This window comes from Panthera tigris, chromosome A3, assembly GCF_018350195.1.
Source record: "Panthera tigris isolate Pti1 chromosome A3, P.tigris_Pti1_mat1.1, whole genome shotgun sequence".
Classification (NCBI taxonomy): domain Eukaryota; kingdom Metazoa; phylum Chordata; class Mammalia; order Carnivora; family Felidae; genus Panthera; species Panthera tigris.
In genome coordinates, this window is record NC_056662.1 from 54,949,644 (window position 1) to 54,974,792 (window position 25,149).

General features: G+C 49.0%; 1 protein-coding gene across 1 annotated transcript in view; it reads right to left on the reverse strand.

Annotated features, from left to right (window-relative positions):
- Positions 1–21,801: 21,801 nt before the first annotated feature.
- MRPS9 (mitochondrial ribosomal protein S9) overlaps positions 21,802–25,149 on the reverse strand; it is a 63,983-nt gene continuing 60,635 nt past the window's right edge. The window contains exons 10-11 of the mRNA XM_007097771.3: positions 24,081–24,250; positions 21,802–22,075 (exon numbers count right to left, since the gene is read on the reverse strand). Coding sequence (XP_007097833.2) covers positions 21,984–22,075; positions 24,081–24,250 — 262 coding nt within the window. The 3' untranslated portion in view covers positions 21,802–21,983. The remainder of the gene's footprint in view (positions 22,076–24,080; positions 24,251–25,149) is intronic.

The following is a 25,149-nucleotide window of genomic DNA, read 5'->3' on the forward strand; positions in this document are numbered from 1 at the left end:
ACACTTATTTGTGAAGAATTGAGAAGGGGTTTGGGCTTGGGGTAGCAAATAAACGAAGAAGTTACGAGGTTTGTTTATAAAGCCTTGGTGGCCCTGAATGCCCTATTTTGGGGATAAGGATGCCTTCCACCCTCCAGGTGCAGGGAGGGTAGCCTTCACATGAGGAGTTATTTCCTGCTTTCAGGGGACAAAGGAGGGTCAGAGTGTCCGTTTTGCACTGTTTCTTAAGTAACTGTATATATTTTTAAACTTTATTTACTTATTTTGAGAGAGAGAGAGAGCGAATGCACAAGTGGGGAGGGGCAGAGAGAGAGGGAGAGAATCCCAGGCAGAGGCTCAATCCCATGAACGGTGCGATCATGACCTGACCTGAAATCAAAGGGTTGGATGCTTAACCAACTGAGCCACCAGGCACCCCTGTTTCTTAAGTAACTTTGACGCAAAATGATCAACATACCAAAGTGGCATATTTTGGGGTGGCCAGCCCTGAACCCCGTCAGTTCCCTCCTCTGAAACTTCCCGGGAAGTGCACACATTAAAGCTGAGCTGGTGGTTGTAGAGAGCAGAATCAGGTTAGTAGCTGAGTGGTAAGAGGTCTGTGAAGGAAGAAAAGAGTGTAGATTAGAATCAGGATGGACAGATAAGAACAATGGAAGTAATTTTGTGCACAGCTCATTAAACCACCTCCCAGTCCTGGGACTTGATCAGTGCAAAAAAATGGCTGTGCTTCATTTAGCTGATGCACAGAGTTCATCTTCTCTTTCAATAGATGTACATTAGACGCTACTTGTCCTGTTTGATTTACATCACAGCAGCATTTTTCACCGATGATTGCATATGCTACTCCTCGCTGGACAGTGAGGGCTGGATGAACGTGGAGGACAGCAGAGGCCAAAGCTGTTAACTTCTGACTGGGTAGCTCCCAAGTTCACGTGATGGTGTTGAACTCTTGTTCTATTACCATGGAAAGGTTTAAGATCACCTTTTCCAATTCATAATTCCCACAGCTTGGGAATGAGATCTTCAATGCTACAAAGACCTTGCAGTGGTGATACCCAAGCAGATTTTCTACTCTGGGATGTTTATGTGGCCTGACTTCATGAACAAGGGGGCCCAAGTCTGCAATTTGACCAAGACTTAAAAAAATTTTTTTTAATATTTATTTTTGAGAGAGCGAGAGAGAGAGAGACACAGAGCGTGAGTGGGGGAGGGACAGAGAGAGGAAGGCACTGAATCTGAAGCAGGCTCCAGGCTCTGAGCTGTCAGTACAGACCCTGACACGGGGCTCAAACTCACGAACCATGAGATCATGACCTGAGCCGAAGTTGGACGCTCAACCGACTGAGCCACCCAGGCGTCCCGAAATCTGGCCAACATTTAAGGAAGAGTATGTAGTGGCAGAAAGAGCCAGACATTCGAGTCCATATCATGCTAACCATTTAGCTGGGAACCCTTTACGTACCTGTACCTTTACATACATACCTTTACATATATAAGATAAAAAGACCAATGTGATTCAAAGGTAAGGTCAGAGTGGAATCTGTAATATCTCAGATCTGGGGCTTTCTGTGACCTATCCTACTAGTAATGTCAGCATCCACACATCTGCGTTTTCTCAGTTTTTAAGACCAGAACATCTGACACGGGAAGCCTGTACTCTGGCTTTGGCAACTTTACTCTTGGTTTTGTCACCTGGCCAAGTTAGACTTTTGGTCCACTCCCATATAGCCTTCCATATAGTCAGCTTACCATATGATCAGGTAATCCAATCCAGGAGGAGCTAAGATACCCCAAGTCATACAAGGGTAGCCTGAGAACTACCTAAAACATTTGGTGACTTGGCAAACATCTGTGCCATGGGAGGTAGAGCTAAGAGTCATTTTCAATCTCCTTGACCTGTTGGAAGATGCCATCTATGGACTCAAACCATGGGGTTTGACTGCAACATCGTCCTGGTATGTGACCCAGGAAAGGTCCAGTGGCATGTCTTTATCTGGGAGAGGGACAGTCCTTGAGCTCCTATAGAGGTTTTCCCAGACCTAAATCACCCACCCGAAGAAGAGGCGGCGGGATCTTTTTCTCGTCATGGATACCACACCTCATCGTTCACCCATTTCCCATTACTTACTCCACCAGGTGTTCACTGGCAGGAATGAAACCAGTTCAGGTTCTTTCACACTATCTAGATGTTGACATAATGAGCGGTCATATTCATCAGTCCCTGCAGCCAGGGTTTAGTAAACCGGTTAAATCTAAGGGGACCTGACAAATGACAATAGATTATAGGGAGCTCTGCCCATCCACGCTGCGGTGCTTAATACAGCCTTATATTCAGAGAAAATCATGGCGTCTACTAAGACATTACGTACTGGACCTAACGCCTTTTTTGGCATTCCATTAGGACTTGAATCCCAAGACCAATTTACCAACACGTGGAATGGCAAACAATGGGCATTCCAGTCATTGCCCCAACAGTAGCTCCATAGCCCCATAATTTGTCATGGGATGGTGGCCAGAGATTTGAAAAAATGGACATTGCCAGAGGAAATGGTGCTTTCTTATGAGGTAGATGTCATGTTAACCTGTGATGATGTATCCTCCCTGTCTCAAGCAGCCATGTCACTCCAGGAGTCACAAGGATGGGAGGTAAATGCTGTCAAGATCCAAGGTCAGGGTCAGTCAATACAGTGCCTGGGTGTCCTTTGGTTGAGTAAGACACAGGTGATGCGGGAGGCAGTTATCCATAAGATCTGAGTCTTCCCAATCCCTACCACGGTAAGGGTATTACAGGCTTTTGTTGGCTTATTGGATTACTGGAGACCTTTTATTTCCCATGGAGAGCAGCCGTTAAGACCTTTATATACCTTGGTTAGGAAGGGAAGTTGATGGGATTGATGTGCTAACCAACAAAAGGCTTTCTTAAAGGCAAAAATGATAAAGGCCCTGGGGGTACTGATGCCACGTTCGAGTTGTGAATGAGCTGTGAGTTCATATCCAGAAGGGCTGTCTGGGGCTCGTGGCAGGGACAAAATGGGAAACGAACCTCCTTAGCTGTGGCCCATCTCAGTTACGGAAGAGAACACCAGTCAGGTATAGTCCCATCAAGAAACAACTATGAGCTGTGTATCTCGTACAGCAACAGCTAGCAGTCCTGCTGCCTGACCTGCTTGTGATGATGGCAGAAACCTCTCTGCAGATGGGAGGATGGATGAAAGACATGTTCAGCAAACCTAAGAGTGCCTGTGCCCAGGGAAGCCCCTCGCAGAAATGGCACCCTTCCCCCTAACAGACATTATTCCCCAAGGAAAGGAAGGGGGAGGCTGGCCTCCAGCACCCACATGGCACACTGATGGCGGCTGCCGGGGAAAGCCCACCCCAAATGAAGTCCCTCTGCCATCCCACTGCACTCTGATGTGCTTTGGTTCAGAGAAAGAGATTTGGGAAGGATGCGCTGAACCCGATGCAGCCGTCCAAGTATGGCAAGGGTCCACTCAGTACCCACCCACACCACCAGGTGGTCATGAGGCAGATCCACAAGCTGCTGACAAGGACTGTCCCTGATGCCACCGCCGGTGACAGCCGGGGCACGTCGGTCAGACCACATTGCAAATAGATGGCACAGGCCCTCTGCCAGTATCGGAAGGGCACAGATATGCGCAGGGCTTGTACCAAGCTTTGCCTGTAAGAGAGCCAGCCAGGCTGCAACTATAAAGGGATTAATAAACCAGAGGGCATGTGTGGGACTTGACTCAGATACATAGGAATCAAGGGACTCACTGTACCGGCTGTGAGGGTCAAGAACGGGCAGAGGCCCGGGACATATTATGGACTTTGCATCTGCCGGACACTCCATTGCTGCAGGACTAACTGAAAGGATGAATGGACTGATCACAAACATTTTCAAGACTCTGTCACCAAACGGCCTCCTCAGAGGATGGTCTCTATGACTAACGGCAATTCCACGCCGTGACACCTCACCCACAGCAGGACAGGTATCAGCGTACGGTGGGTAACCAACAGCAGCCCCACGCCTGGGCGCTCAGGTGCAGGACTCTCGGGAGGTTGAGGCCTGTCTGGTTGGAGGAGGGACTCCGTTTGCAATTGCTACAAGCCCTCCCACCTGGTAAGGCTTCCGTTCATTGGAAGTTAGCTTGGAGTGCCTCTCTAGGGAGCCTGGTGTCCTAATGCCTTGGGGCCAATGGCTCACAGCTGGTATTATTCTTTTTAAAAATTTTTTTTATCAAAAATTTTTTTAATGTTTATTTTTGAGAGAGAGAGACAGACAGACAGAGCATGAGCAGGGGAGGTGCAGAGAGAGGGAGACACAGAATTCGAAACAGGCTCCAGGCTCTGAGCTGTCAGTACAGAGCCCGACGCGGGGCTCGAACTCACAAACTGTGAGATCATGACCTGAGCCGAAGTCGGACACTCAACCGACTGAGCCACCCAGGCGCCCCACATCTCGTATTATTCTTAACCCCTGGACATTGGTCGGGGCCCAACACCTGCAAATAACTTCTCAACCTCCAACTCTTCATGATGAGGCAGGGTTGTTAGTATGGGTACCAACCAAGATGACAATATAGACACACCCTCTCATTATATTAAGGAGCGACATCTATGGTATCATCCCCCAGGGAAAATCCCTAAGCCAATGGTGGTGTTGACTCACGGGGACCAAACTGCTGTGCTGCTCTGAAATGAAGATTTGTCAAAGCTATTGTTGTAAAACATTTCTCTTATGGCCCCTACCCTCACATTTCTGATGTTCCTTTCCTATCACGTCAGGAAACCTCCTCCTGTCATGGGCCACCACTTACACTGAAGTTCGCCATCCCCCTGTGGAAAGGACCTCTTTACTGGGTCGCTGGGGAACCATTCTTTTTTTCCTTTGGGCTTAAAGGTATATTAATGTTGCTGTCGTGGCACAGGGGAGCAAGTCACATCCTGATATCTGGCTCTAGGGTCATCACAGAAGAAGGACAGGAGATTGTACGTGCTGTAAAGATGGCAGGGGTGGAGTGTAGGAGTGCTGACAACATTGACTCCATCTTGGGCCTTCCATCTTGTTCATGCCCCATGACGACCGCCCTCAGGGCCACATGTTCCAGGCCCCATGGAGGTTAATGTACACCCTGCCTGGAACGTGGGAGGGCTTGTTCTGGTCTGCCCTAAAGTGGTGCGCAGAGGGCATGTATTACTGGAGATGGCTCGTGTGCCGAAAGTCCCACTTTGGGTAACTAGTGGAGATCCTCTGGTGCATAGACGGTGCCACTTTAGAAAACTGCCCTGTGACCTCACCACCATGCCCTGCACTCCAGAAAAGCTGGGGATTCAGGTTGGTCTGGGCAGAGACGAGGGATGGAGAACGGCCACGTACCTCTTGGATCCTCCTGTCTGCCCGATCTCCACGTCAGTAAGAACCTGGAACGAAACTCTGCGTAAACGGTACGCACAGTGTCTTGCTTCAGTTTTCAGTCTCAAAGTGCCTTCTCTGTGTGGAGGATACTTTGCTGACCTTCTTCCACTTTCTATCACCGTCTGTTTCAGGAGCCTGGGGATTGGCTCTAGAAATGCTTCCTTAAAGGTCACCTGTAGGGGCTATCTTCCAATTATCTCAGAAGTGATGAGCTGGGTCTTTTCTGGCATAGCTTGCATGAATCCAGAAGGACTTTTTTTTTTTTATTTTTTTTTTTTATTGCCGTGTAGGTGGTCAGCAGTACTATGGAAGGTCCTTCCCGGTGAGGTGACAGTGCATGTTTCCTTCTACAGATCTTGTGATCTCTTGGTCTTCTGGTCAAGAGCGATGGTGAGGCTTGTCTGTCAGTGGAGGCCATGCCTCTTTACCTGCTGGTGATGCACCTCAAGGATGCTAGTTAGTTCTTATATATAGCTCGTCATAGCACACATGGTTCCCTTAATTCCCACAGTGTCCACTGAATCCAGGAATGGAAGTGTTTTTGTTTTTGTTTTGTTTTGAGAGAGAGATAGGGTACAAGTGAGTGAGGGGCAGAGAGAGAGAGAGAGAGAGGGAGGGAAACGGGGCGCACACAAAGCAGGGCACAAGCGCACCTGACGTGAGGCTCGAGTTCACGAACCATGAGATCGTGACCTGAGCTGATTGAAGTCAGATGCTTAACCGACTGAGCCACCCAGGTGCTCCAGGAATGGAAGTTTGTGTTTATCTATTTACGTATTTATAATTTTTAAAAAAAATGTGTATTTTTCAGAGAGACAGCATGTGAGTGCGGGCAGGCAGAGAGAGGGAGACACAGAATCTGAAGCAGGCTCCAGGCTCTGAGCTGTCAGCATGGAGCCTGAGGCTCTGGGCTTAAACCCACAAACCATAAGATCGTGACCTGAACTGAAGTCAGATGCTTAACCGACTGAGCCACCCAGGCGCCCCAGGAACGGAGGTTTTTAAATGTCAGGAGGCATTGGATGTCCAAGCACTCTTTCAGAAGCGATCAATCCATCTCTCCTATTTGGAGTATTCTGGATCTTTACAAGGGCCAGGGGCAGCATCTGGCCACTTAAGTCCAGTTTCTTGACTGGTCTTTTCTAGAGTCCTTTTTATGTCTCAATTTTTATGTTCCACTTGCCCTGATGATCGAGGAGTCCAAAACTGTAACGAGTATCTCCAAGTCTCTCCAAGCAGATGGTTTATCTCTGCTGTAAAAGGAATTCCTTGGTCTGACTCGATCCATAAAGGAATGACAAAACACGGATTAATCTGTTATTAGTTTTCTTACACTACTGCGGCAACAGCATATCAAGTCAGCTAGCATTCAGTCTGTCCACCAAACGTACAAAAACCAAACAGTGAGAATAGCCCATGCCTGGGGGCAAATCTATAAAATGCATTTGGAACACTCCCAAGGGCGTTGCGGCCCTGGGAGGACTTCCCAGGGAATGTCAATTTCTTCTAGAAATTTGGTGAGGCTGACAAGTGGGCACCGGGAAATAATCTGGGCAGCAATTTTGTGGATGCTGGGGCGGAATCAATTGTCTTTTAGTTCCTTACCTACACCCCACCTGCGCATGGGTCCCATTCGATGGGAGAGAAATACAAGCCAACAAGTTCAAAAGAAAGGGGCTACAAAAGTCCATTTGGCCCAATGGGGAATCCATCTGGTAACTTGTTTGCTTTGGCATCTTTTAGGATCCATTCGTCTTTTTCAGATTGGGGTGGGGAGGAGACATCAGTCGAGGAGAAAGGCGGGCTTAAAAGCTGGGCGGAGATAGGAAGGGACTTTTCTTGGGCTGCACACTTAGCAGCTCCGTCGGCCCTATTCCTTTCTAAAGATACGACATCCATTTCCTTAGTGTGGGTTGAACAGTGAACAATGGGGATTTTAGAAGGAGGGGAATAGCTTGTAACGAGGCAGCAATCATACGCACATTAGCAGCAAGAGGACTGCAGAGGTTAAGAATCCAAGGGATTTCCAAATTGCGCCAACAGCACGGCAGACCCCCAAAGCCTATCTGGAGTCCGTGTGAAAACTGGCAGTTTTCCCTTCCACCGACGTACAAGCTGTGGTGAGAGCTAGCAGTTCAACTGCTTGGGCTGATTTTATAGCAGGTAAGGAAGGAGTATGGTGCCAGTGTTTCACGTGGGGACACTATGGCATAGCCGTTTTTTACATTTCCCTGGAAATTTCATTTCTGGAAGCCATGACAAACTAGAGGTAAATCTGGGCTGCCTCTGGGGAGGGGGGGCCGGCGGGTCTAGGAGGTCCCCTGGTGGCTTTGAGACCATTTCTATAGTTGCAAGGCAACCATCATGGTAGGGGGTGCAGGGGGCGCAGTGAGCATGGTCGCTGGATTGAGAGCATCAGTCACAAGGACTTGGTCATAGGTGGTCTGTTGCTGTGTGGAGAGATGCTGTGTCTTACGAACTTGTCAGAGGGCAGACCCCTCACGGGGAACGTGGGCGAATGGGCAAGCCTAATGAAAGGCTTTGTCAATCAAGGAGGAAATGGTGGCTATAGTGGGCAAGCGGGGGAGCCATGCCTGATGCCACAGGGCCTGGCAGACATGAGCAGTAGGCCACAGGATGAGTCTGAGAGGCAGAGGCTGTCTTGGGGCCCTGTTATTTTCATGGCAGTACAGATAAAAAGGTTCGTCAGAATTAGGTAAGTGGAGAGCTGGGGGTGTGGACGATGTCTATTTTAAGGCTTCAGAGGAGGTTAATGGCTTCAAAGGCTGGTCAGCAAACTGGTTCTGGGGTGTTCTCTGGGAGGAGGACATACAGAGATTTAGCAAGGGCTGCAAAACTAAGAATCTACTGGTAGCAGTAGCTGGTTGCCCCTAGAAATTTATGTAACTGTTTTGGTTTTGGGGAGAGAGACAACATTGACTCAAGGCATTTTAGGGTGAGCTTTTGAACACCCTGAGGACATCTCATGTCCTAAGTAGGTAACAGTTGCTTGGACCCACTGAAGTTTAGATGGGGAGGCCTGATGGCCTCGTTCAGCTGGTGCCTTTAGAACGATGAGGGGGTCTGTAAGAGCGGTTGGTCTCGTGTCTTTACAGCATAACAGATCATCAACAAACTGAACAAGAGGGGGGCCTTGTGTGAAGGCTACAGAATCCCAGTCGGCTTTAAGGACTTGGGAAAATATTGAGGGAGACCCATAATATCTTTGAGGTATGCGAGTTCACGATAACTGCTTCCCTAAAGAAATCTTGAGTCAGGGCACAGTGGGATTAAAGAGAAAGCCAAGCAGAGGTCAGTCACTGTGAACCAGATGGCTTTTCTGGGAATTGAGGTAAGAGCAGTGGCCGGATCAGGGACACAGGGTAAGGAGGGGGTGCAGGACTTTATGGCTCTTTGGTGTTCCAGAGGTCGATAGATTTGGTTCCTGTCCGAGTCAAATTTACCTTCTTTCTTTACTGGCAAAATTGGAGTGTTACAGGGTGAGACAGTAAAGACCAGTACAATCTCCTCCCAACGAATCTCCTACAGGCTCAACTCCTCTCTCTGTGTATCTGGGGATAGGGTGCTCCTGGATGGAAAACGGCTTACTTTCCAAGAAACGCACCTGGCTCGGCACTCAGTGACAAGCCAGACTCACCTCCATGTGTGGCCCAGAGACAAACAGGGCGTCTTTTCAAGACCCCTCCTCTCCAGAGGAATCTAAATCAAGATGAGTTACCATGTGGTCTGAGGGCAGAGAAATGAGCACCTGTCTCGTTATGCTTTACGGTGGCGTTGAACTTCTGTAACAACTCTGTACCAGAAAGGTTTGCCAATGCGCAGTTGGACCCCAGCAAGGCATGCTGGTTGAGGTGGTTGAGACAGGGGCCATGGAATGGGTGCCCGGAGTCTCTGGTAGCTTGAATAGAATCAGGTGATAGGCAGAGATGAATCCTCGGAGGGGCTGGTAGGGCAAATCACACCAAGGTCAGTTTAAACATCCAGTCCCATAAGACGCCTGGGTCCCCGAGTTAAGCATCTGACTCTTTTGATTTGGGCTCAGGTCACGATCCCATGTTCGTGAGATCGAGCCTTGCGTTGGGCTCTGTGCTGAGTGTGGAGCTTGCTTGGGATTCTCTCTCCCTCTTCCTCCACCCGTCTCCCCAGCTTACATACACATTCTCTCTCTCTCCCTCTCTCTCGTGCGCAAGTTCTCCCTCTCTCTCTCAAATTAAAAAACAAAAATCCAATTCCAGGTCCTCTATTTTCAATTTAACAGTGGGCTTGGGTGTGACTGAGGATTGGCTGACCTATGAGTTGATGGTGAATTGTCCCACAGGAGAAAAACTGACCTTCTGGGGACACCGAGGTCCCAGAGGATTGTTTCTTTGACTTTTCTCTTAAGGGTAGGACAGTTATTGTTCCAATAGTATTTGTTATACTATCTGCGAATGTCTAGGGGCAGATAGGGAGGGTCACAGTGGCCTTTGAGTAGCTTTGAAAGTTAGATTCTGTCGCTCTAAAGATTCAAACTGCAGAGAAGGAATAGTTGATTTTAACTTTTTTTTTTTCCTGCCAGCTATTTTCAAAGAATTTAGTAGCTGCTTCTATTGTGACATTTATAGGCTGGCTGGCCCATCCAACTACATTATTTTGAACTTGCCTCTTTATATCAGGGAGAAAGTTTCCTACTAAAGTGGAAATTAAAAGGTTTTTACATTCTGGAGTTTCTGGGTTCAGTGCAGTTACACGTTTGAAGAGTTCGTATAAAGCATTCAGCCAAGGCCTCTGGATGTTCTCTTTCCCTCTGAGCTCACAATTCAACCTTAGACCAATTCACTTGAGGGAGAAAAGCCTCTAATATTGTTCCTATCAAGCCTTGAATATCAGCCTCCAGCTGAGCCACATCCTGGTCATTTGCAGAAGGGCCTTGGAGAATTCCTGGCCATCTGTTTCCTCCGAGAGGGGGTTTTTCCAGGGGGCTGTCTGGCCTGCCTAATAACCCCGGTATAATCACGGGAGGAAAGAACACTCTTAAGCAGGCAATCAAGGTCTCCGGGAGTAGGGTTGTGAATGGCCACTAATCTTCCTAATTCCTCTCTAAATTTGGTAGGATCTGCTGAAAGTGGAGGTAAAAGGCTTTATAATTTCAAAGGTTTGCTGCTGTCCAGGGGATGTGAATTCTTTGTGGTGGGTGTACCAGGATGCATCCATAAAGGACATTGATAGGAAGGCCTGAGGCTGGTAGGGTCTGCGTACAGAGCCCTGGAAAGTAGGAGGAGCTGTAAGGGACAGTAAGCGAGCCTCATTACCTGCCCCAGGTGCTTCTGCTATATATATTCCCTTCTTGACGTTCAGCATTTCCACAGATAACTTGTATACCATGGGCCGGGAAGTCAGGCCAGAGCGCCCTCAGTAAACCTTGTAGGGAAAGAGAAGTTAAAACAGGTAGCTGGGTGTTTAAGGGATTTTTCTAGGGAAGGTGGAAGAGTTTGGGAAGCTAAGGGAACTTCCTGGGGAGCTGGGGCTGGCTTCTGCGAAGGGGGATTTTGACCCAGTGCCTGGAGATCCAAATGATCTTCTGGAGGGTAGGGGACAGGGAGATGGGGAGTAAATCGGTGCACCAGAAGTTGGGGACAGGGGATTTGTGTTAGATGTGGATTTTAATCTTTGTTCCTAGTCTAATTTCTGTTCCTTCGTCTTGTTAAGGGAGCCCCTAATGTTAGGCATTGTATTCCCTGGTGTCCTGTTCTCAATCCGATCTTCCCAGAGATACCAGAAAGATAGCTCTGTAGGAGGAGAGCTCATTACATTTGTTTTTATTTTTTCATTTTAAAATTTTTAAATTTTTTTAATGCTTATTTTCCACAGAGAGAGACAGAGAGCATGAGTGGGGGAGGAACAGAGAGAGAAAGACACAGAATCTGAAGCAGGCTCCAGGCTCTGAGCTGTCAGCACAGAGCCCGACATGGGGCTGAAACCCATGAACTGTGAGATCATGACCTGAGTCAAAGTCGGATGCTTAACTGACTAAGCCACCCAGGTGTCCCACGTTTGTTTTTAAATATAGAAAATTGTCCCATTCAAAACATCCATCATCTGGCCATTGACGAGTGGGGTCTCCATTAGTATATTTATTCCAAATGTGGCTCAATCCAATAAGCCTTTTTAATGGAAAGACCTGGAGGTAACTTCCGAGGCTTAGAATAAATCAGTAAGTCTTAGTCATGGATGCAAGTGGCATCTCCAAAGTGAGTACAGAAGATAGAGCCCCCACAATCCAAAGTCTCCCGGAGTTACCCTATGAAAGCACAGACCTTTGTTGTCACAGGCGAACAGTGTAGTGAAAACGGTGTCTCTGGTCTGTCATGGGAACATGGGACGCCTGCAGTCACAGACCCGCTAATCTGTGACATGGGGCAGGTGCCCCAGGAATGGGGCTTATGGGGCTTTTCTAACATTATTTCAAAATAATGAAAGTTGGGGTGACAAAGGCCCCCTATGGGCTGGGACCCCTAATAACAAACTCCCCTGAGAGCCGGCATGGAAGGACAAAGAGACCACTGCCTGTGACCTCGTGTCTCGGATCCCCAGTCTCTTGGACTGGCCACCAGATGCACAGTGGTACACGTACCTTCTAGATGGTGGATGCCAGCAGGAATACTCTCACTGGTCACAAAGCCAGGCTCTCAGGACACAGGACAAGACAGAGGAAGACCTCATTCACTTTTTACATAGGGGACCCACAGCAAAGTCGGTCTAAAGAGACGCTGGTCTGGCGAGAACCGTGAACTTATCGGTGCCAGGCCGCTGGAACAGCCGGCCGATGGGGCCCATGTCTGTGTTCCACCGTGGGGGTTTCTTCCCTGTGACAAACAACACAAAAGACAGACAAAAGAAAGCAGTGACCATCTGTGGGAAGAAGAGAATCAACAGAGGGCAAAAGTACTCCTGACAAATCTTTACCAGAGTCGCTGTACCCAAGGAACTAGTGCACGCAGATGTTTTCTCCTAAGGAAAGGGCTCTCACTGTCTTGCTTTTAGGGGACCCTGCGGGCAGAGCTCTGGGAGGCTGGGGGTAGCAAATAATTGAAGAAGTAACGAGGTTTGTTTGCACAGCCTTGGTGGCCCTGAATGCCCTATTTTGGGGACAAGGATGCCTTCTACCCTCCAGGTGCAGGGAGGGTAGCCTTCACATGGGGAGCATTTTCTGCTTTCAGGGGACAAAGGAGGGTCAGGGTGTCCTTCTTAAGTAACTTTAATTCCAAAAAATCAATATGCCAAAGTGGCGGCCCATCCTGAACCCCATCACACACATTCACCAAGAACGTGCCCACAATCAGATACTCTGCTGGGTATTTTGCCCATGTTTGTTGAGTGCCCACAGAACCCCGGAAAGCAGAGACAGTGACTCCATTTGTCCGACGAGAAAGCTGAGGCTTGGTGAAGGCAGAGTCATGGTTTCCCAAGCACCTAATACGGGCCAGGCCCTCTGGGCTCAGAGCCCGTGAGCCCAGAGTGTGGAGGCCCCATGGCTGTCACCTCTGATGACTGTCCTGGTTGTGCCCTCTGCTCTGACTCACTCCCTCACAGTCAACTGTTTATACCAGTTACAGCAATCGCCTGCCTTCTAATTGTTTTCTCTAGTTGAGACTCTGGGGACACAGCTCTAACTTGATCATTTTTTTCATAACCCTGGAAAGTAGGAGAAGCTGTAGGGGACAGTAAGTGAGCCTCATTGCCTGCCCCAGGTGCTTCTGGCCTTTGGGCCGGACCCAAAGGAGTTCTCAGTGAATGTGGGTGGGGCCACAGAAGAGTCCAGACTGCACAAGGCAGATAGGCAGATCCCTACCTTTGAAACTACGTGACCGTTTTTTATGAGGAATCAGTGATGAAGTCCTTGAACTCTTCCTGTCCCTTCTGTGAGCCAGGCCGTGGGGCACGAAGATGAGCTGAACATTCTTTCTGCCGTTGCTGAGTTTACAGTCTGGTGGGAAGAAAATACATGGACAGGCAATACCGGCTGAGTGCTGTGACTACTGCATGGGACCAGTGCTGTGAGAGCAGAGGAGATCGAGGGGGGATGGTGAGGCCAGGCCTCAGCACCTCAGATGGCTGTTGGGAGGGTGTTGGAAGGAAGAAATAAGCCCAGAAAGGTGGGTAGAGGCCATATTCTTTAATGGTCAGGGGCTCCCAGCAACTGTGTGGCAGAGAGAGCATTCAGACTGCCTCCTACAGACCTTCAGTGGCCGTTTCTGTTTTAAGATGGCCCAGGGGTGACCCTGGGATGCACGGTTCTTTTGTCTGTGGGACCACTGCCTTCTGGGAATAGGACCTGCTGTCTTCTAGTTGTTGTCCCGTCTCCTGCTCCAACCACGGCCTTCCGTGGGAGCTGCCACAGTTCCAACACGAGCCCCGCTCCCTGCAGCCAACTGGAGGTGGGCTCATGAGTGGTTTCTTGGCATCGCTGGAAGAGCCTTGAGAAGCAGGAGATACGAGAGCCAGCAGGAGTGTTTCTTGCCTGCGGGAGTAGCAGTTGTGCGAGAAGGGAAGGAAGCAGAGGGCGCAGTGAGAGTTCTGGAAGCATGGCGTCCTACAAACCTGAGGTGCTACTCCCTTCCTGCAAGATGGCGGCGCACCTCTTCCTGCAAATAGGCCGGATATCCTGAGAGCTTCCTGGAAAATCCCCTTTGCGGTGTAAAGATAGTCCAAGTTTGGGGCTTTTGCTGCCCATGGCCAGGAGAGTCCTGATAGCACCTAATCCTAAGCAAACACCACTACCAACTGACCCGATACTGTTTCCTTAACTCTATCCATTGAACACCCCTGTGAAAACCTCCCTTCCCTCTGCCACTTCCTCCCCTCACTTCAGAGAAGCAATGCTTGAAAATTATAAAAGAGAAATTCACCTTAATGCTGGGGGACACTGTGAGGGAACAGTTTCCTCTAGAAGCCGTGGTGGCCTCAGTGCGGAGGGCTTCCAGGAAGGTTACATACGATTGTGAAGAGCTGGGCAGGAATCTTTTCATTCCTGACCTTGAGGTAAAGGCCTTACACTGTGAGGCTGGCTCCCCTGGAGAGGTTTCAATCATTTTTAGGATGAGTGCAACCAGGTGCTGAGAAAATGCAAAAGGAATTTGGACTTCTCATGAACAGTTTTCTGAGAAGATCCCGAAGTGCTTCTAACTTTTGTTAAAGCTGAAGCAAGGGTGAATTAATGAAAAGTAACAGGGGGGCACCTGGGTGGCTCAGTCGGTTAAGCTCCAGACTTCAGCTCAGGCCATGATCTTGAAGTCTGTGAGTTTGAGCCCTGTGTTGGGCTCTGTGCTGACAGCTAAGAGCCTAAAGCGTGCTTCAGATTCTGTGTCTCCCTCTCTCTCTCTCTCTGCCCCTCTTCTGCACACATTCTGTCTCTCTCTCTCAAAAATAAATAAACATTAAAAAAAAAAAAGGTAATTTACCACCCTAGGAAAGGGTGGTAAATTGAATAACAAAAAGCACTAACATAGAGAAGTTACCGCAATCGTAGAACAGAGAGGTCATAGTATAGCAGTGTCTTTCATGGTTGAAGCCTTGTTGACCATGTAGGTTTTATTATGATTCGGGTATGGTGAGGCCAACTGATCAGGAGGTGACTGCCATGGGAAAGTCTTTTGTCACAGTTCCCGAGAGGAAGGGGCACGCAGTGCCACACTGGGCCATGCAGGGCAGCACCAGGAGCCGCTGGGACACGTGGCCTTGAGGTGATTAGGGCAGGAGGAGGGTGTCCTCAAGAGTGACAGCCAAAACAGGTGGTGGCTGGGGGTGTGGAGGCTGGACCGGTTGGTTTGCATATGAAAGGTTCCCTGGCAGGCAGGTCTGGCCCCAGGATGTGAACGCATCAGAAACACATGGTTAATACAGGCCTCTGCTCCATAATCATTTATGACTTACATGAGGAAACTTGAAGTGTCTTCTAATCCTAGTGAAATACTTGATCTGTGGTTCCTTTCATATATATCATATATATATATGATATATATGATATATATATATGTCATATATATATATATGATATATATGATACTAATTTCATTGATTTAGTTTTTGTTTTGTTTTGAGAGACAGAGAGTAAGCATGGGAGGGGGGAGACACAGAATCCAAAGCAGGCTCCAGTCTCTGAGCTATCAGCACAGAGCCTGACGTGGGGCTCAAACTCATGAACTGTGAGGTCATGACCTCAGCCGAAGTCCGATGCCTAACCGACTGAGCCATTCGGTGCCCCATATTGATGCTTTAGTTTAAGAAGCTAACGGTTTATGATTGATGGACGAGTAATACTATGATAGCACTTGAATTCTTCTTTGAAAATCCTTTTCACACTTTGCACCTCAGTAATGATTTGTATTCTACTTCCTGTGAAATGACAGCAAAAATTCTTTGCTAAGACTTTGCGCACAGTAGTGATGTTCAGTAGCTTTTATAGGTCAGTGTTCAAAAATTATTTCCGGTTTTTAGTTATGCGTTGATTGTTTTAGCCAAAGGCTTAGAATAGGAGAAATTTCTGTTGTTTTTCACCACACAGTTGTTCACCAAAGGGGCAATAATTTCTGTGAGGTGATGATTTTTATTTTTATAGTTCAGTGCCTGTTAATTCTGGGGACTGTGTTACAGCCTATTAAAGGCACTTGACTTCAGTGTTTGCAAAACACAACCTACTGATCCTTCCTCGTAAACACCTCCAAGTACCTCGCCAGGTGCCCTCTACTGTGGCCCTGGGGGCTTTCCCAGGCTGAACACACCCGATGTCTGTGTGTCCCTGGATCCAGTCTGGCCTGGATCTTTTCACAGACATGGAGACACTTGTTCTGCAACATCAAATCACTCCACCACTTGTGCCATTGCGTTTCAGTTTGTTCTGGGTAGTTGGTGAACACGAGGAGGAAAACACCTACCGAATGACGTGGTCCTTCATTTTCAAGGAAACCACCTGCTGACATCACCACTTCTTCTAAGCTCGTGGGTCACCATGCACTTTGGTTAGCCAAATGACAGAGGCGAAAGAGGGATCTTTTGATGAGAGTCACAGCCAACATTTATAGAGCACTTCCTGTGGTTTCAGGACTCCTTGTGATCCTTGGACGTGTGCCACTGTTCTCCCCACTTCGCGAGTGAGCAATTGAGGGGTAAGGTGGTCAGCTTGCTCGAGGTCACAGTCACGAACTCCAGAGACTGTTCTGAAACCTCCACGGACCGCCTCAGGGTGGCCCTGCAGTTACTTGTATCATGTAACAGTGCAGAATGAGAATCCAATGTATCACCTGTGGAAGGCGTATTAAGTGGACACCCATGGACCCATCTCCCCAACCCTCTGCCCCCACCGGGTGCAGCGCCTCTCCCCAGTGTCCTACAACACCTGCTCTGCCTCACCCACTGCATTCGGGCCTGTCCCCAAAGGCCAGGCTTGTTTTCCTTAAGCAAAACAAAACAAAAACCTTCTGCCAGTGGTCCTTACCATTACAGGGAGGGACCCCTTTGGGCATCTTGTGAGAGCGATGGACTGGACCTACGCCCAGGAAAAATGACAGAGCCACAAGACCTTGGGAAGGACTGGAAGGTTTCACCTGTGCCCAGAAGTGTGGGGAGCAAAAGACAGAACTACTTAGCAGTTCTACTGAGATAACCAATTACAATGAGGGGTGGAGGCTGGGCCATCGTGCGCAAACTGGCGGGGGTCTCACCTTCCTCGGGCTCTGTCCCTGGACTGCTGTTGTCGTCCATGCCTCGCCTAGAACCTTCTCCCCAGGCATCTGGCCCACCACTGTTGTCCTAGTGATCCCATCTCGATGGCGTGGCTATGACACCCCTCTTTGGATGTGATGTAGGCTCTACGTAGGGTATAGTACAAATGCGAAGTAATCAATACTTACCAGTCCATTAGGATCTGGCGGAAGCCCCGCCTCCTCTGTCGAATCTTCTGACTGCACCAAACAATGTGGGCCGTGTGAGCACAGGTGGTCGGGGCGGCTCACGTGCTCCATCCTGTCCTGCCTCGGTGGGTTCAGAGCACACATGCTGGAGCCGATTTTCCAGATTTCAACCTGGCTTGGCTGCTTCCTCACTGTGTGACTTTGGGGAAGTTACTTACCTCCCTGGGCGATGATTTTTCTGTGTCTATCTAACAGGGTTCCCGCAGGGATTAAATTTGCCAAGTATTTAGAACAGTATCTGGCACTGAGTAGGAACTACAGAAGCCATTAGCTCTTGCTGTTATCTCGAGGCCATAATCTTGTCAAATGCCTACTTTAAGAAACTGGCTCTTGTCAGCCCTTTCCAACGCTGTCCACACACGCAGTGGGTGGGGTGTTCGGACACACTCCCCAAGTTTCCGACCAAGGTGGCTGAGAAGGTCACGAACCAGAGGCTGGAAAGCCAAGTGCCTGCTGCTCCTGCCCTAACCACTTGTTTGCGAAAGAGCCTGCCTCCAGCTGAGCAAAGAAACAAGGGCTTGGAGCCGATTTAATCCTCTTGGTCGGCTGCCCCATCCCCACACTCCGAGATGGCCCGGTGCCTGGGCTGCAGTTGGAGCAGGTTTTCCCACTTTAACTTACTTGATCCGGGCGCTGCCAGGGCAGACCGTGACCCCACCCTGACGTGAGGAAATTGAGACTCGGAGGGCAGGGTGATCTGCCGAGCACACAAACCCCCAGCACTTGCCTGGCCCGCACGGGGAAGACACCAACAGCTTCATCCCCCAGATGTCCTCCTTCTTCCACCGTCACTGGTGCTGCTTCTGGCTCTTCTCCCTACCTCAGGCTTTAAAGCCCGCGGTTATTCCCCCAGAGCGGAGTCTCTGCCTTCTTTCTGCTGTGCGTCCCTTCCAGCCCCACCGCAAATGCCCCACCATGTGACGGCCTCCCCAATAGGTCTCCAGCCTGACGCACGCAAGATCCGAAAGATCCGCAAGATCCGAGTTACAGCCTCTCGGTTCCCAAGTGTGTGCCGGGCAGCACCACTCAGCGGTCCCCAAACACCGGAAACTCCGCAAAACCCAAGCCGGCCCCTGTCGTGTCACTGTCCCCTCTGCCACCAACTGCCCCTCCCGGGTTTGTGGTTCTCTGAATTACCAGATGCCCGCTTACTCTCCTGCTTGGTATCTACAGCCCCTGCTTCCTACAGCAGTCTGTCACCTTTGTCCAGGCCATCTCTGGAACATTCCACACACCCATCCCCTTTCTGGTCACTCTGCTTGCTCCCTCAGTGTCACTGTAGTCTCCGGAGGGGTCCCGTACTTCGAGTCCCTCTTGCTCCTGCAACAACTGTGATCTGCATGAGGGACAGATTTCAGAGCGTGCTCCCTAGAGCTGCCTCACAGGAAGGTGGCACTTAACACTCATATTCTGTTATAGGATGACCCTTGTACAACATGAGGGCTCAGGGCGCTGACCCCGATGCAGGAGAAAATCCGTGTGTAACTTCTGACTCCCCCAAAACTTAACTACTAATAGCCTACTGTTGACTGGAAGCCTTCCTGATGACAAACACTTGTTTAATACATCTTATGTATATTTATTATATATTCTTATAGTCAAGCTAGAGAAAATGTTATTACGAAAAATCGTAAGATATATTCACAGTACTGTGCTTATTGAAAAGAAATCCACATGTAAGTTGGCCCGTGCAGCTCAAAGAACAACTGTACTATGTGCTATGATCCTACCTAATAGCTAAAATAAGGGAGTCGTGTGGCTAACAGTTTGAAATCCTTGTTCTAATCTCAGCCCTCGTTGCTATTCTCTCAAAGGCTATGAATCCCCCTGGGCGGTGAGCAAGGACATCTCTCCGACATTTCCCGCCGTCGCAGACCTGGCTGGGTTTCCGTGGCAACCTACCCCACCGGCAGCACCCCGGCCCTCAGGTTTCCTTCAGTTCCCCTAACATCCAAACGTCTGTGAACTTGCCTCCTGCCTGTCTCCTGCTGCCGAAGTCTGCAATCCCATGTCTTACCCCACTCCCGTCTCTGCTGGGTTTCCTGTCCTTCAGGGCCCTGGTCAGTGGCTCCATTCCCGGCTTCACTGTGACTTCACCGCTTTCCCACGAGACCTCCTCCACTTTGTCTCCTCCACTACAGCGAGGGACCTGCCAGGAGAGCTTCCGGCCGGCGCATGCGCGGTTGGCCCTGCCCATCCAGCAGGAGGGCGGCAGGTGCTAGCCCCGCGCTGGTGGCCCCACAGACACCTACAAGCCCTGAGCAGACGCGTACCGCACGGCAGGGCCACGCGTCACTTCTCTCTTGTCAAGGTGAGAGAAAGCATGCTCGGACAGGCAGGGGCTGAGCACAACCTGCCAGGGCTTCACAAGAGAAGGACTGCTGCATAGGAAAAAAAACAGAACATGTTTCCTGCGATTCCGTGGGAGATGAAAAGTGCATTGGGTCCGATGCGGTGACACGCCTCCCACGTTTCATGTTACCGTACCCTTCAAGGATCTGAAGTATGTACACGTTTCAGACCTTATCCTAGATTTTTTTAAGCCAAATTTACAAAGAAACCAGTACTAGGTAACTCTCTACAGAAGGAAAACTGAACACTGAGGGTCTAATTCTTTAAGTATTGTATTTATTAAAACAACCATATTAAAATAGATTTAAGGTACCTCTGACACCAATTACCTTTTCCCCCGCCAGAAGCCTACTGCAAAATTGCAATAAAGTTAAGATCCAAGTTTCTCAAAGAACTTCAGGAATCCTATAACCAACTCAAGTTAACATTTAGCTATGACTAAGGAGTCTGTCCAGCTGTTGGCCAAAAACCTAAATGTGATCCTTCAGACCCAACACAGGCACCAAGGCTGTACCGGGGAAGCAGCCCTCCCCGCTGCTGACCTGCGGATGGCTACTGCGCGGCCGCCCCGGGGGCGGGGAGGGGTCACCTGCAGTCAAGGACTCCACACCTGGGCCCCCACCCCTGCTCTTCCGCCTCTGAATTCCCGGCCTCCCCACCTTCCTTCAGAGCCTCTGGATCTCCTGCCTCGGACACCTCTGCTGAGACCTCTGTGGGCTGGGGGAGCACCTCCCTCCCCTGGGTTAGTCTCTTGTTTACACTATAGCAGTGATTACAGACTCTAATTCCATTTGGCTCTCTCTGCAGCTTGACTGAGGTAGAACTGACGAAGTTGTAGTAATATATTTCAGATGTACAGTGCGACGATGTGGTATCCAGTAGTCCCCCTTATCTGTGGTTTCAGATACCCGAGGTCAACCCCTGTCCGGAAGCACACGACCCTCCTGCTACTTTATCAGAAGGTCAGCAGTGGCCTTACACTATGTCCCAAGGCCCAGGGCACACACCTCACTGCATCACCTCGCGTGGGCATTTTATCATCTCATGGCAGCATGAGAAGGGGGGATACGGTGCAAAAATGTATTTTGAAGAGACCACATTCACGTAACTCTGATTACAGCACATTGTAATTATTCTATTTTATTACTGTTAATCTCTTGCTATGCCTAATTCATCAACTAGACTTTATCATGATATTTATGTGCAGGATAAAGCCCTGGTATGTACAGGGTTTGGTACCATCTGTGCTTTCAGGCATCCACTGGGCGTCTTGGAACAAATGCCCGGGGGGGGTGGGGGGTGGGGGGGGTGGCTAGTGCACATATACACGGATTGTGAAAGGGTTGCTACCATCAAGTTAATGAACCCAACCATCACCTTGCAGAGTTACGCACCCCCCCACCCCCAACCCCACCTTTTTTGGTGAGAGTGCTTCTGGTCTACTCTCTAAGCAAACTTCCATTGTACCAGTACAGTATCATCATCACCATGTTAGATCCTCGGAACTAATTCACCTTGTAGCTGAAAGCGTGTACCCGACGTGGAGAGCGTTACGCTTGGGGAAAGAAGCTGGACGAAGACCAACAGCACGCGGTGTCGCTTCTATGTAGCATCTTTACGAAGTTGAACCCATAGAAACAGGAGGATGGTGGCTGCCAGGGGCCGGTGGGAGACTGGCCTGTTGTCTGAAGCCACTCCTCTGACACCTGGCAGCCCAGCCCTCTCCGGCTCCTGACAAAGACGCTCAGAGCTTACTTCATTCTTCTGAACAAGCATCCTCACCTCTCAGTTTGAAAAATATGGGATAACAGCCTCCGTACGGGAAAACCACAGCAGCAGGAGAAGCGAGTTCTGGTCTACCTCTCTTGTTCAGTTAGCAGTGTAGCGCTGGTGGGTCCCTTCATTTTGGAGGCCGGGCCTTCTCGTCTGCAGAATGAGGTTACTTGACTAGATTTTGTTGAATGTTCCTTTCAGATCTAATATGCCAAAATTCTATGAATCATGCTTCTAAAACTACCTTCTGAAAAAGTTTAAAAAATAAAGCAGCAGAATGAAGCTAAACATGTTTTAAAAATTGTATTTACAGGGTAACCTTTACGAAGTAGCGTTTAAAAATAAACTGTCTCACAACTCAAACGCCCGATAGTGTTGCCCTCACACTGGCCGGCAAATATTTATCATATGTCTGCCGCATGCCGGGCACATATACACAGCGTTTCCTCTCCTCTCCTGTGAAAGAACACTTAGCGCTTCTTCCAGGTAAACTTTCTGCGGGCTCCCTCCTGGCCTGGCTTCTTCCGTTCTCTGACCCGTGGATCGGCAGTCAGCAGTCCAGCTGCAGTGTAGAGAGAGAGGCCTTTATGAACCATGGAAATAGCACGCTGCCTAGCCGGAAAGCAACCAGACCTGTAATAATTTACCAGCCTGGAATAAATCTCATGAGAGCAGTTTGCTTTCACTCTTTTAGGACATTCTCCCCATTTCGAGACAAACACCAGCTACGTTGTTTGAGTCTGCTCTCCTTATCCCATGAGGACCATGGGTTCTTGTAGTTTTTAAGCCTGTTCAACTTAAGTCTGCTCTTATGTGGGCGGGCACTCTTCACTGTGACTGGACTTACGTCGCCGACTTATTATTACAGGTGTGGAAGTTCGAATGGAGAAGAGGCAGAAAAGCAGCACTGTATGGTGAAGTAAGAGGGAGTATATGGGCACTATAGATTAAGAACATGAGTACACAAACACATACAGTATGACTTATCAAACATATCTTAGAAAAGAAACTTCTGGGAGCTTCCACTCTCTTAATCATCAGGAGCAATTAAGATTTCTAGGCAATTAATGAGTTATTCTCAAACATATGCCCCAAATAATGTGCCCCAGTGGTGGCTGGAACCACAGATTTCAAGAATACCAGTGATAAGAAAGCTCTTACATTGCTTTTGCAAATATGTAAACAGACCCCAGTCTTTCAGTGTCTTTCTCACTCTTCCAAAACTAGCACTTCTTGTCACTGCATACAGGTCTAGGTATCTTATTAGGAGTATGTGAATGGCCGTAAAGCAAAGGAAACTTCAATCACTTGTTATGTAAGTTTTTGCATTTACTTGTCTTTAAAAGGCATGGAATAAAACAGTATTTTGGACAAAATGCAGACATGACTTGTCTAAATTCTAGTTTGAATTATAAATAATAACACTTTATTACTTTTTAATATACACAGTAAGTCAAACTAGCAGAACTGCTAAGTAAGGTCCTACAAGTTACTTTAATGACTAGATATGAATCCCACAAATCAGTGGGTTTCTTAAAAATCAATTTGTTTATGGACTTTTAAGAGACTTAAAAACTCAACTAACTTAAGCCCTAAGCGGTGCTAATCTGCAGCACGGAGTGAGGACCCAGCGGCTCCTGTGGGAGGGCAGGGGGTGCAGAGGCCAGCTTGCGTGCCCAGAGAGGAAGTGCAGGCACAGAGGCGCTAAGTGACTCGCCCAGGCCATGCAGCCAGCTAGGAGCGCCTGCAACGCTTTCTTCCCTTTGTGAACAGTTCGAGGGTGACCTTCAGCTAGAACTGCCCTGATTTGTAGTTAAGTGTGAAAGTGGGGCCCTAATGGACATATTGACTGTGTATTCTTTCTCACACTGCACAGACTCTTGTATTCATGGTGGGGTGACAAGAGTGTTGCATTGAATAAGACAACATAAAATTCACAACCACATCACAGTGGAAAAACAAAAATCTCCAATGATGTTGGAAACAGTATGGGCTTGGTTATTACACCAAACGGTTACAAATTTCTATAACAATCACCGGGGGGCGCCTGGGTGGCTCAGTCGGTTGAGCGACCGACTTTGGCTCAGGTCATGATCTCACGGTTTGTGAGTTCGAGCCCCACATCAGACTCCGTGCTGACAGCTCAGAGCCTGGAGCCTGCTTCAGATTCTGTGTCTCCCTCTCTCTCTGCCCCTCTCCCGCTCATGCTCTGTCTCAGAAATAAATAAACATTAAAAAAATAAAAACAAAAAAACCCATCACCGGTTCACCTGTGAAACATAATGGAGTAGCGCTTGCTACACTGGATAAGAGGTTAGGCCTTAAAGGCCAAAAGAAACCTTCCTGGACGCCGGGAGGACCTCCTTTTCTTTTTTTAATTCAAACTCACCTCACAGAAATCAAAACCGTAAAACACTGTTATGATCCTGGAGCACGAAAAGAGAAGGCAGCAATCTGCGATACCAAGTACTCTCTGATTTCCAGTAACTGGTGCGGGACTCCGTGACCACTTACAGATGGCGCGGAGACAGCTGCCCCCCACCCCCAACTCCCACCTCAGAGCGTACCTTGTCTCATCCACTCGACCTCTTCCTCGGTGACAAAACTGCACAAGGCTTTGGCCATCGCCAAGCGTATGGCTCCCGCCTGCGAAGACCGCCCACCACCCGACACGGTGCAGGTCACATCGTGTTTTCCAAGCCGGTCCAGGAAGTGGAAAGGGAACATCAGCTGTTCTCTAAAACGCACCACAAGGAAAGGAAGTTTACTGTAAAGATACCCGCTTTAGGAACTGCTCATATTCTCAACATGTATACAAAGCGTATGAGGCTTGCCAGAGATCATACTTCACGGCCAAACCTATTAAGTGAAGGACGACTGGTATTTCTGATACTTGGAATGCGAGGTTGACTCCTTCTTCCTGGATACGGCGATATACGCTCTCTCACTGCTGACCCCTTTTCTCTCATGAGAACCTTGCGAAGCTCAAGGATAACCTCGTAAAGAAGTCTCAAAGTGGGGGACCTCCCCTCGTCAGCTGAATCTGTCTGGATTCGGTCGGCAAGCAACATCAAATGCCATCTGGACTCGCTGAACAAGGTGTACCATAAATACCTGTCTAGTGTATGCTGTTAATCCTGGCGTGGTTGGTTTTTAAAATTCTTGGCACCACATTCCACTCCTCTCACCCCCACGCTCCCCCCGCCGAAACACCCATTCCTATTACCAGTTCTCGAAGTGGCGGGGTCCCACTACCCGCCGGGTGCCAGGTGACGCCGCACAACCCCAGCCAGGCCTGCTTCCCGCAGCAGTCAGGGAGTGCCCACTCGGGCACGGGCAGGCACCCCCGGATTAGAGACCGGAACACAGACACGACACGACCCTGGAGCTTCTCTCGCTCAACCCAGCAAGTATCCGAACATCATTTATGTACCAGGTACAGTGTTTACCACTGCCTCTGTCGGGTACTTGGATTTTGCTATTTTTTCTTTAAAGTTTTTTAAACCTTTATTTATTTTGAGAGAGAGACAGAGTGTGAGCAAGGGAAGGGCCGAGAGAGAGGGAGACACCGAATCAGAAGCAGGCTCCAGGCTCTGAGCTTTCAGCACAGAGCCTGATGGGGGGCTCGAACTCACG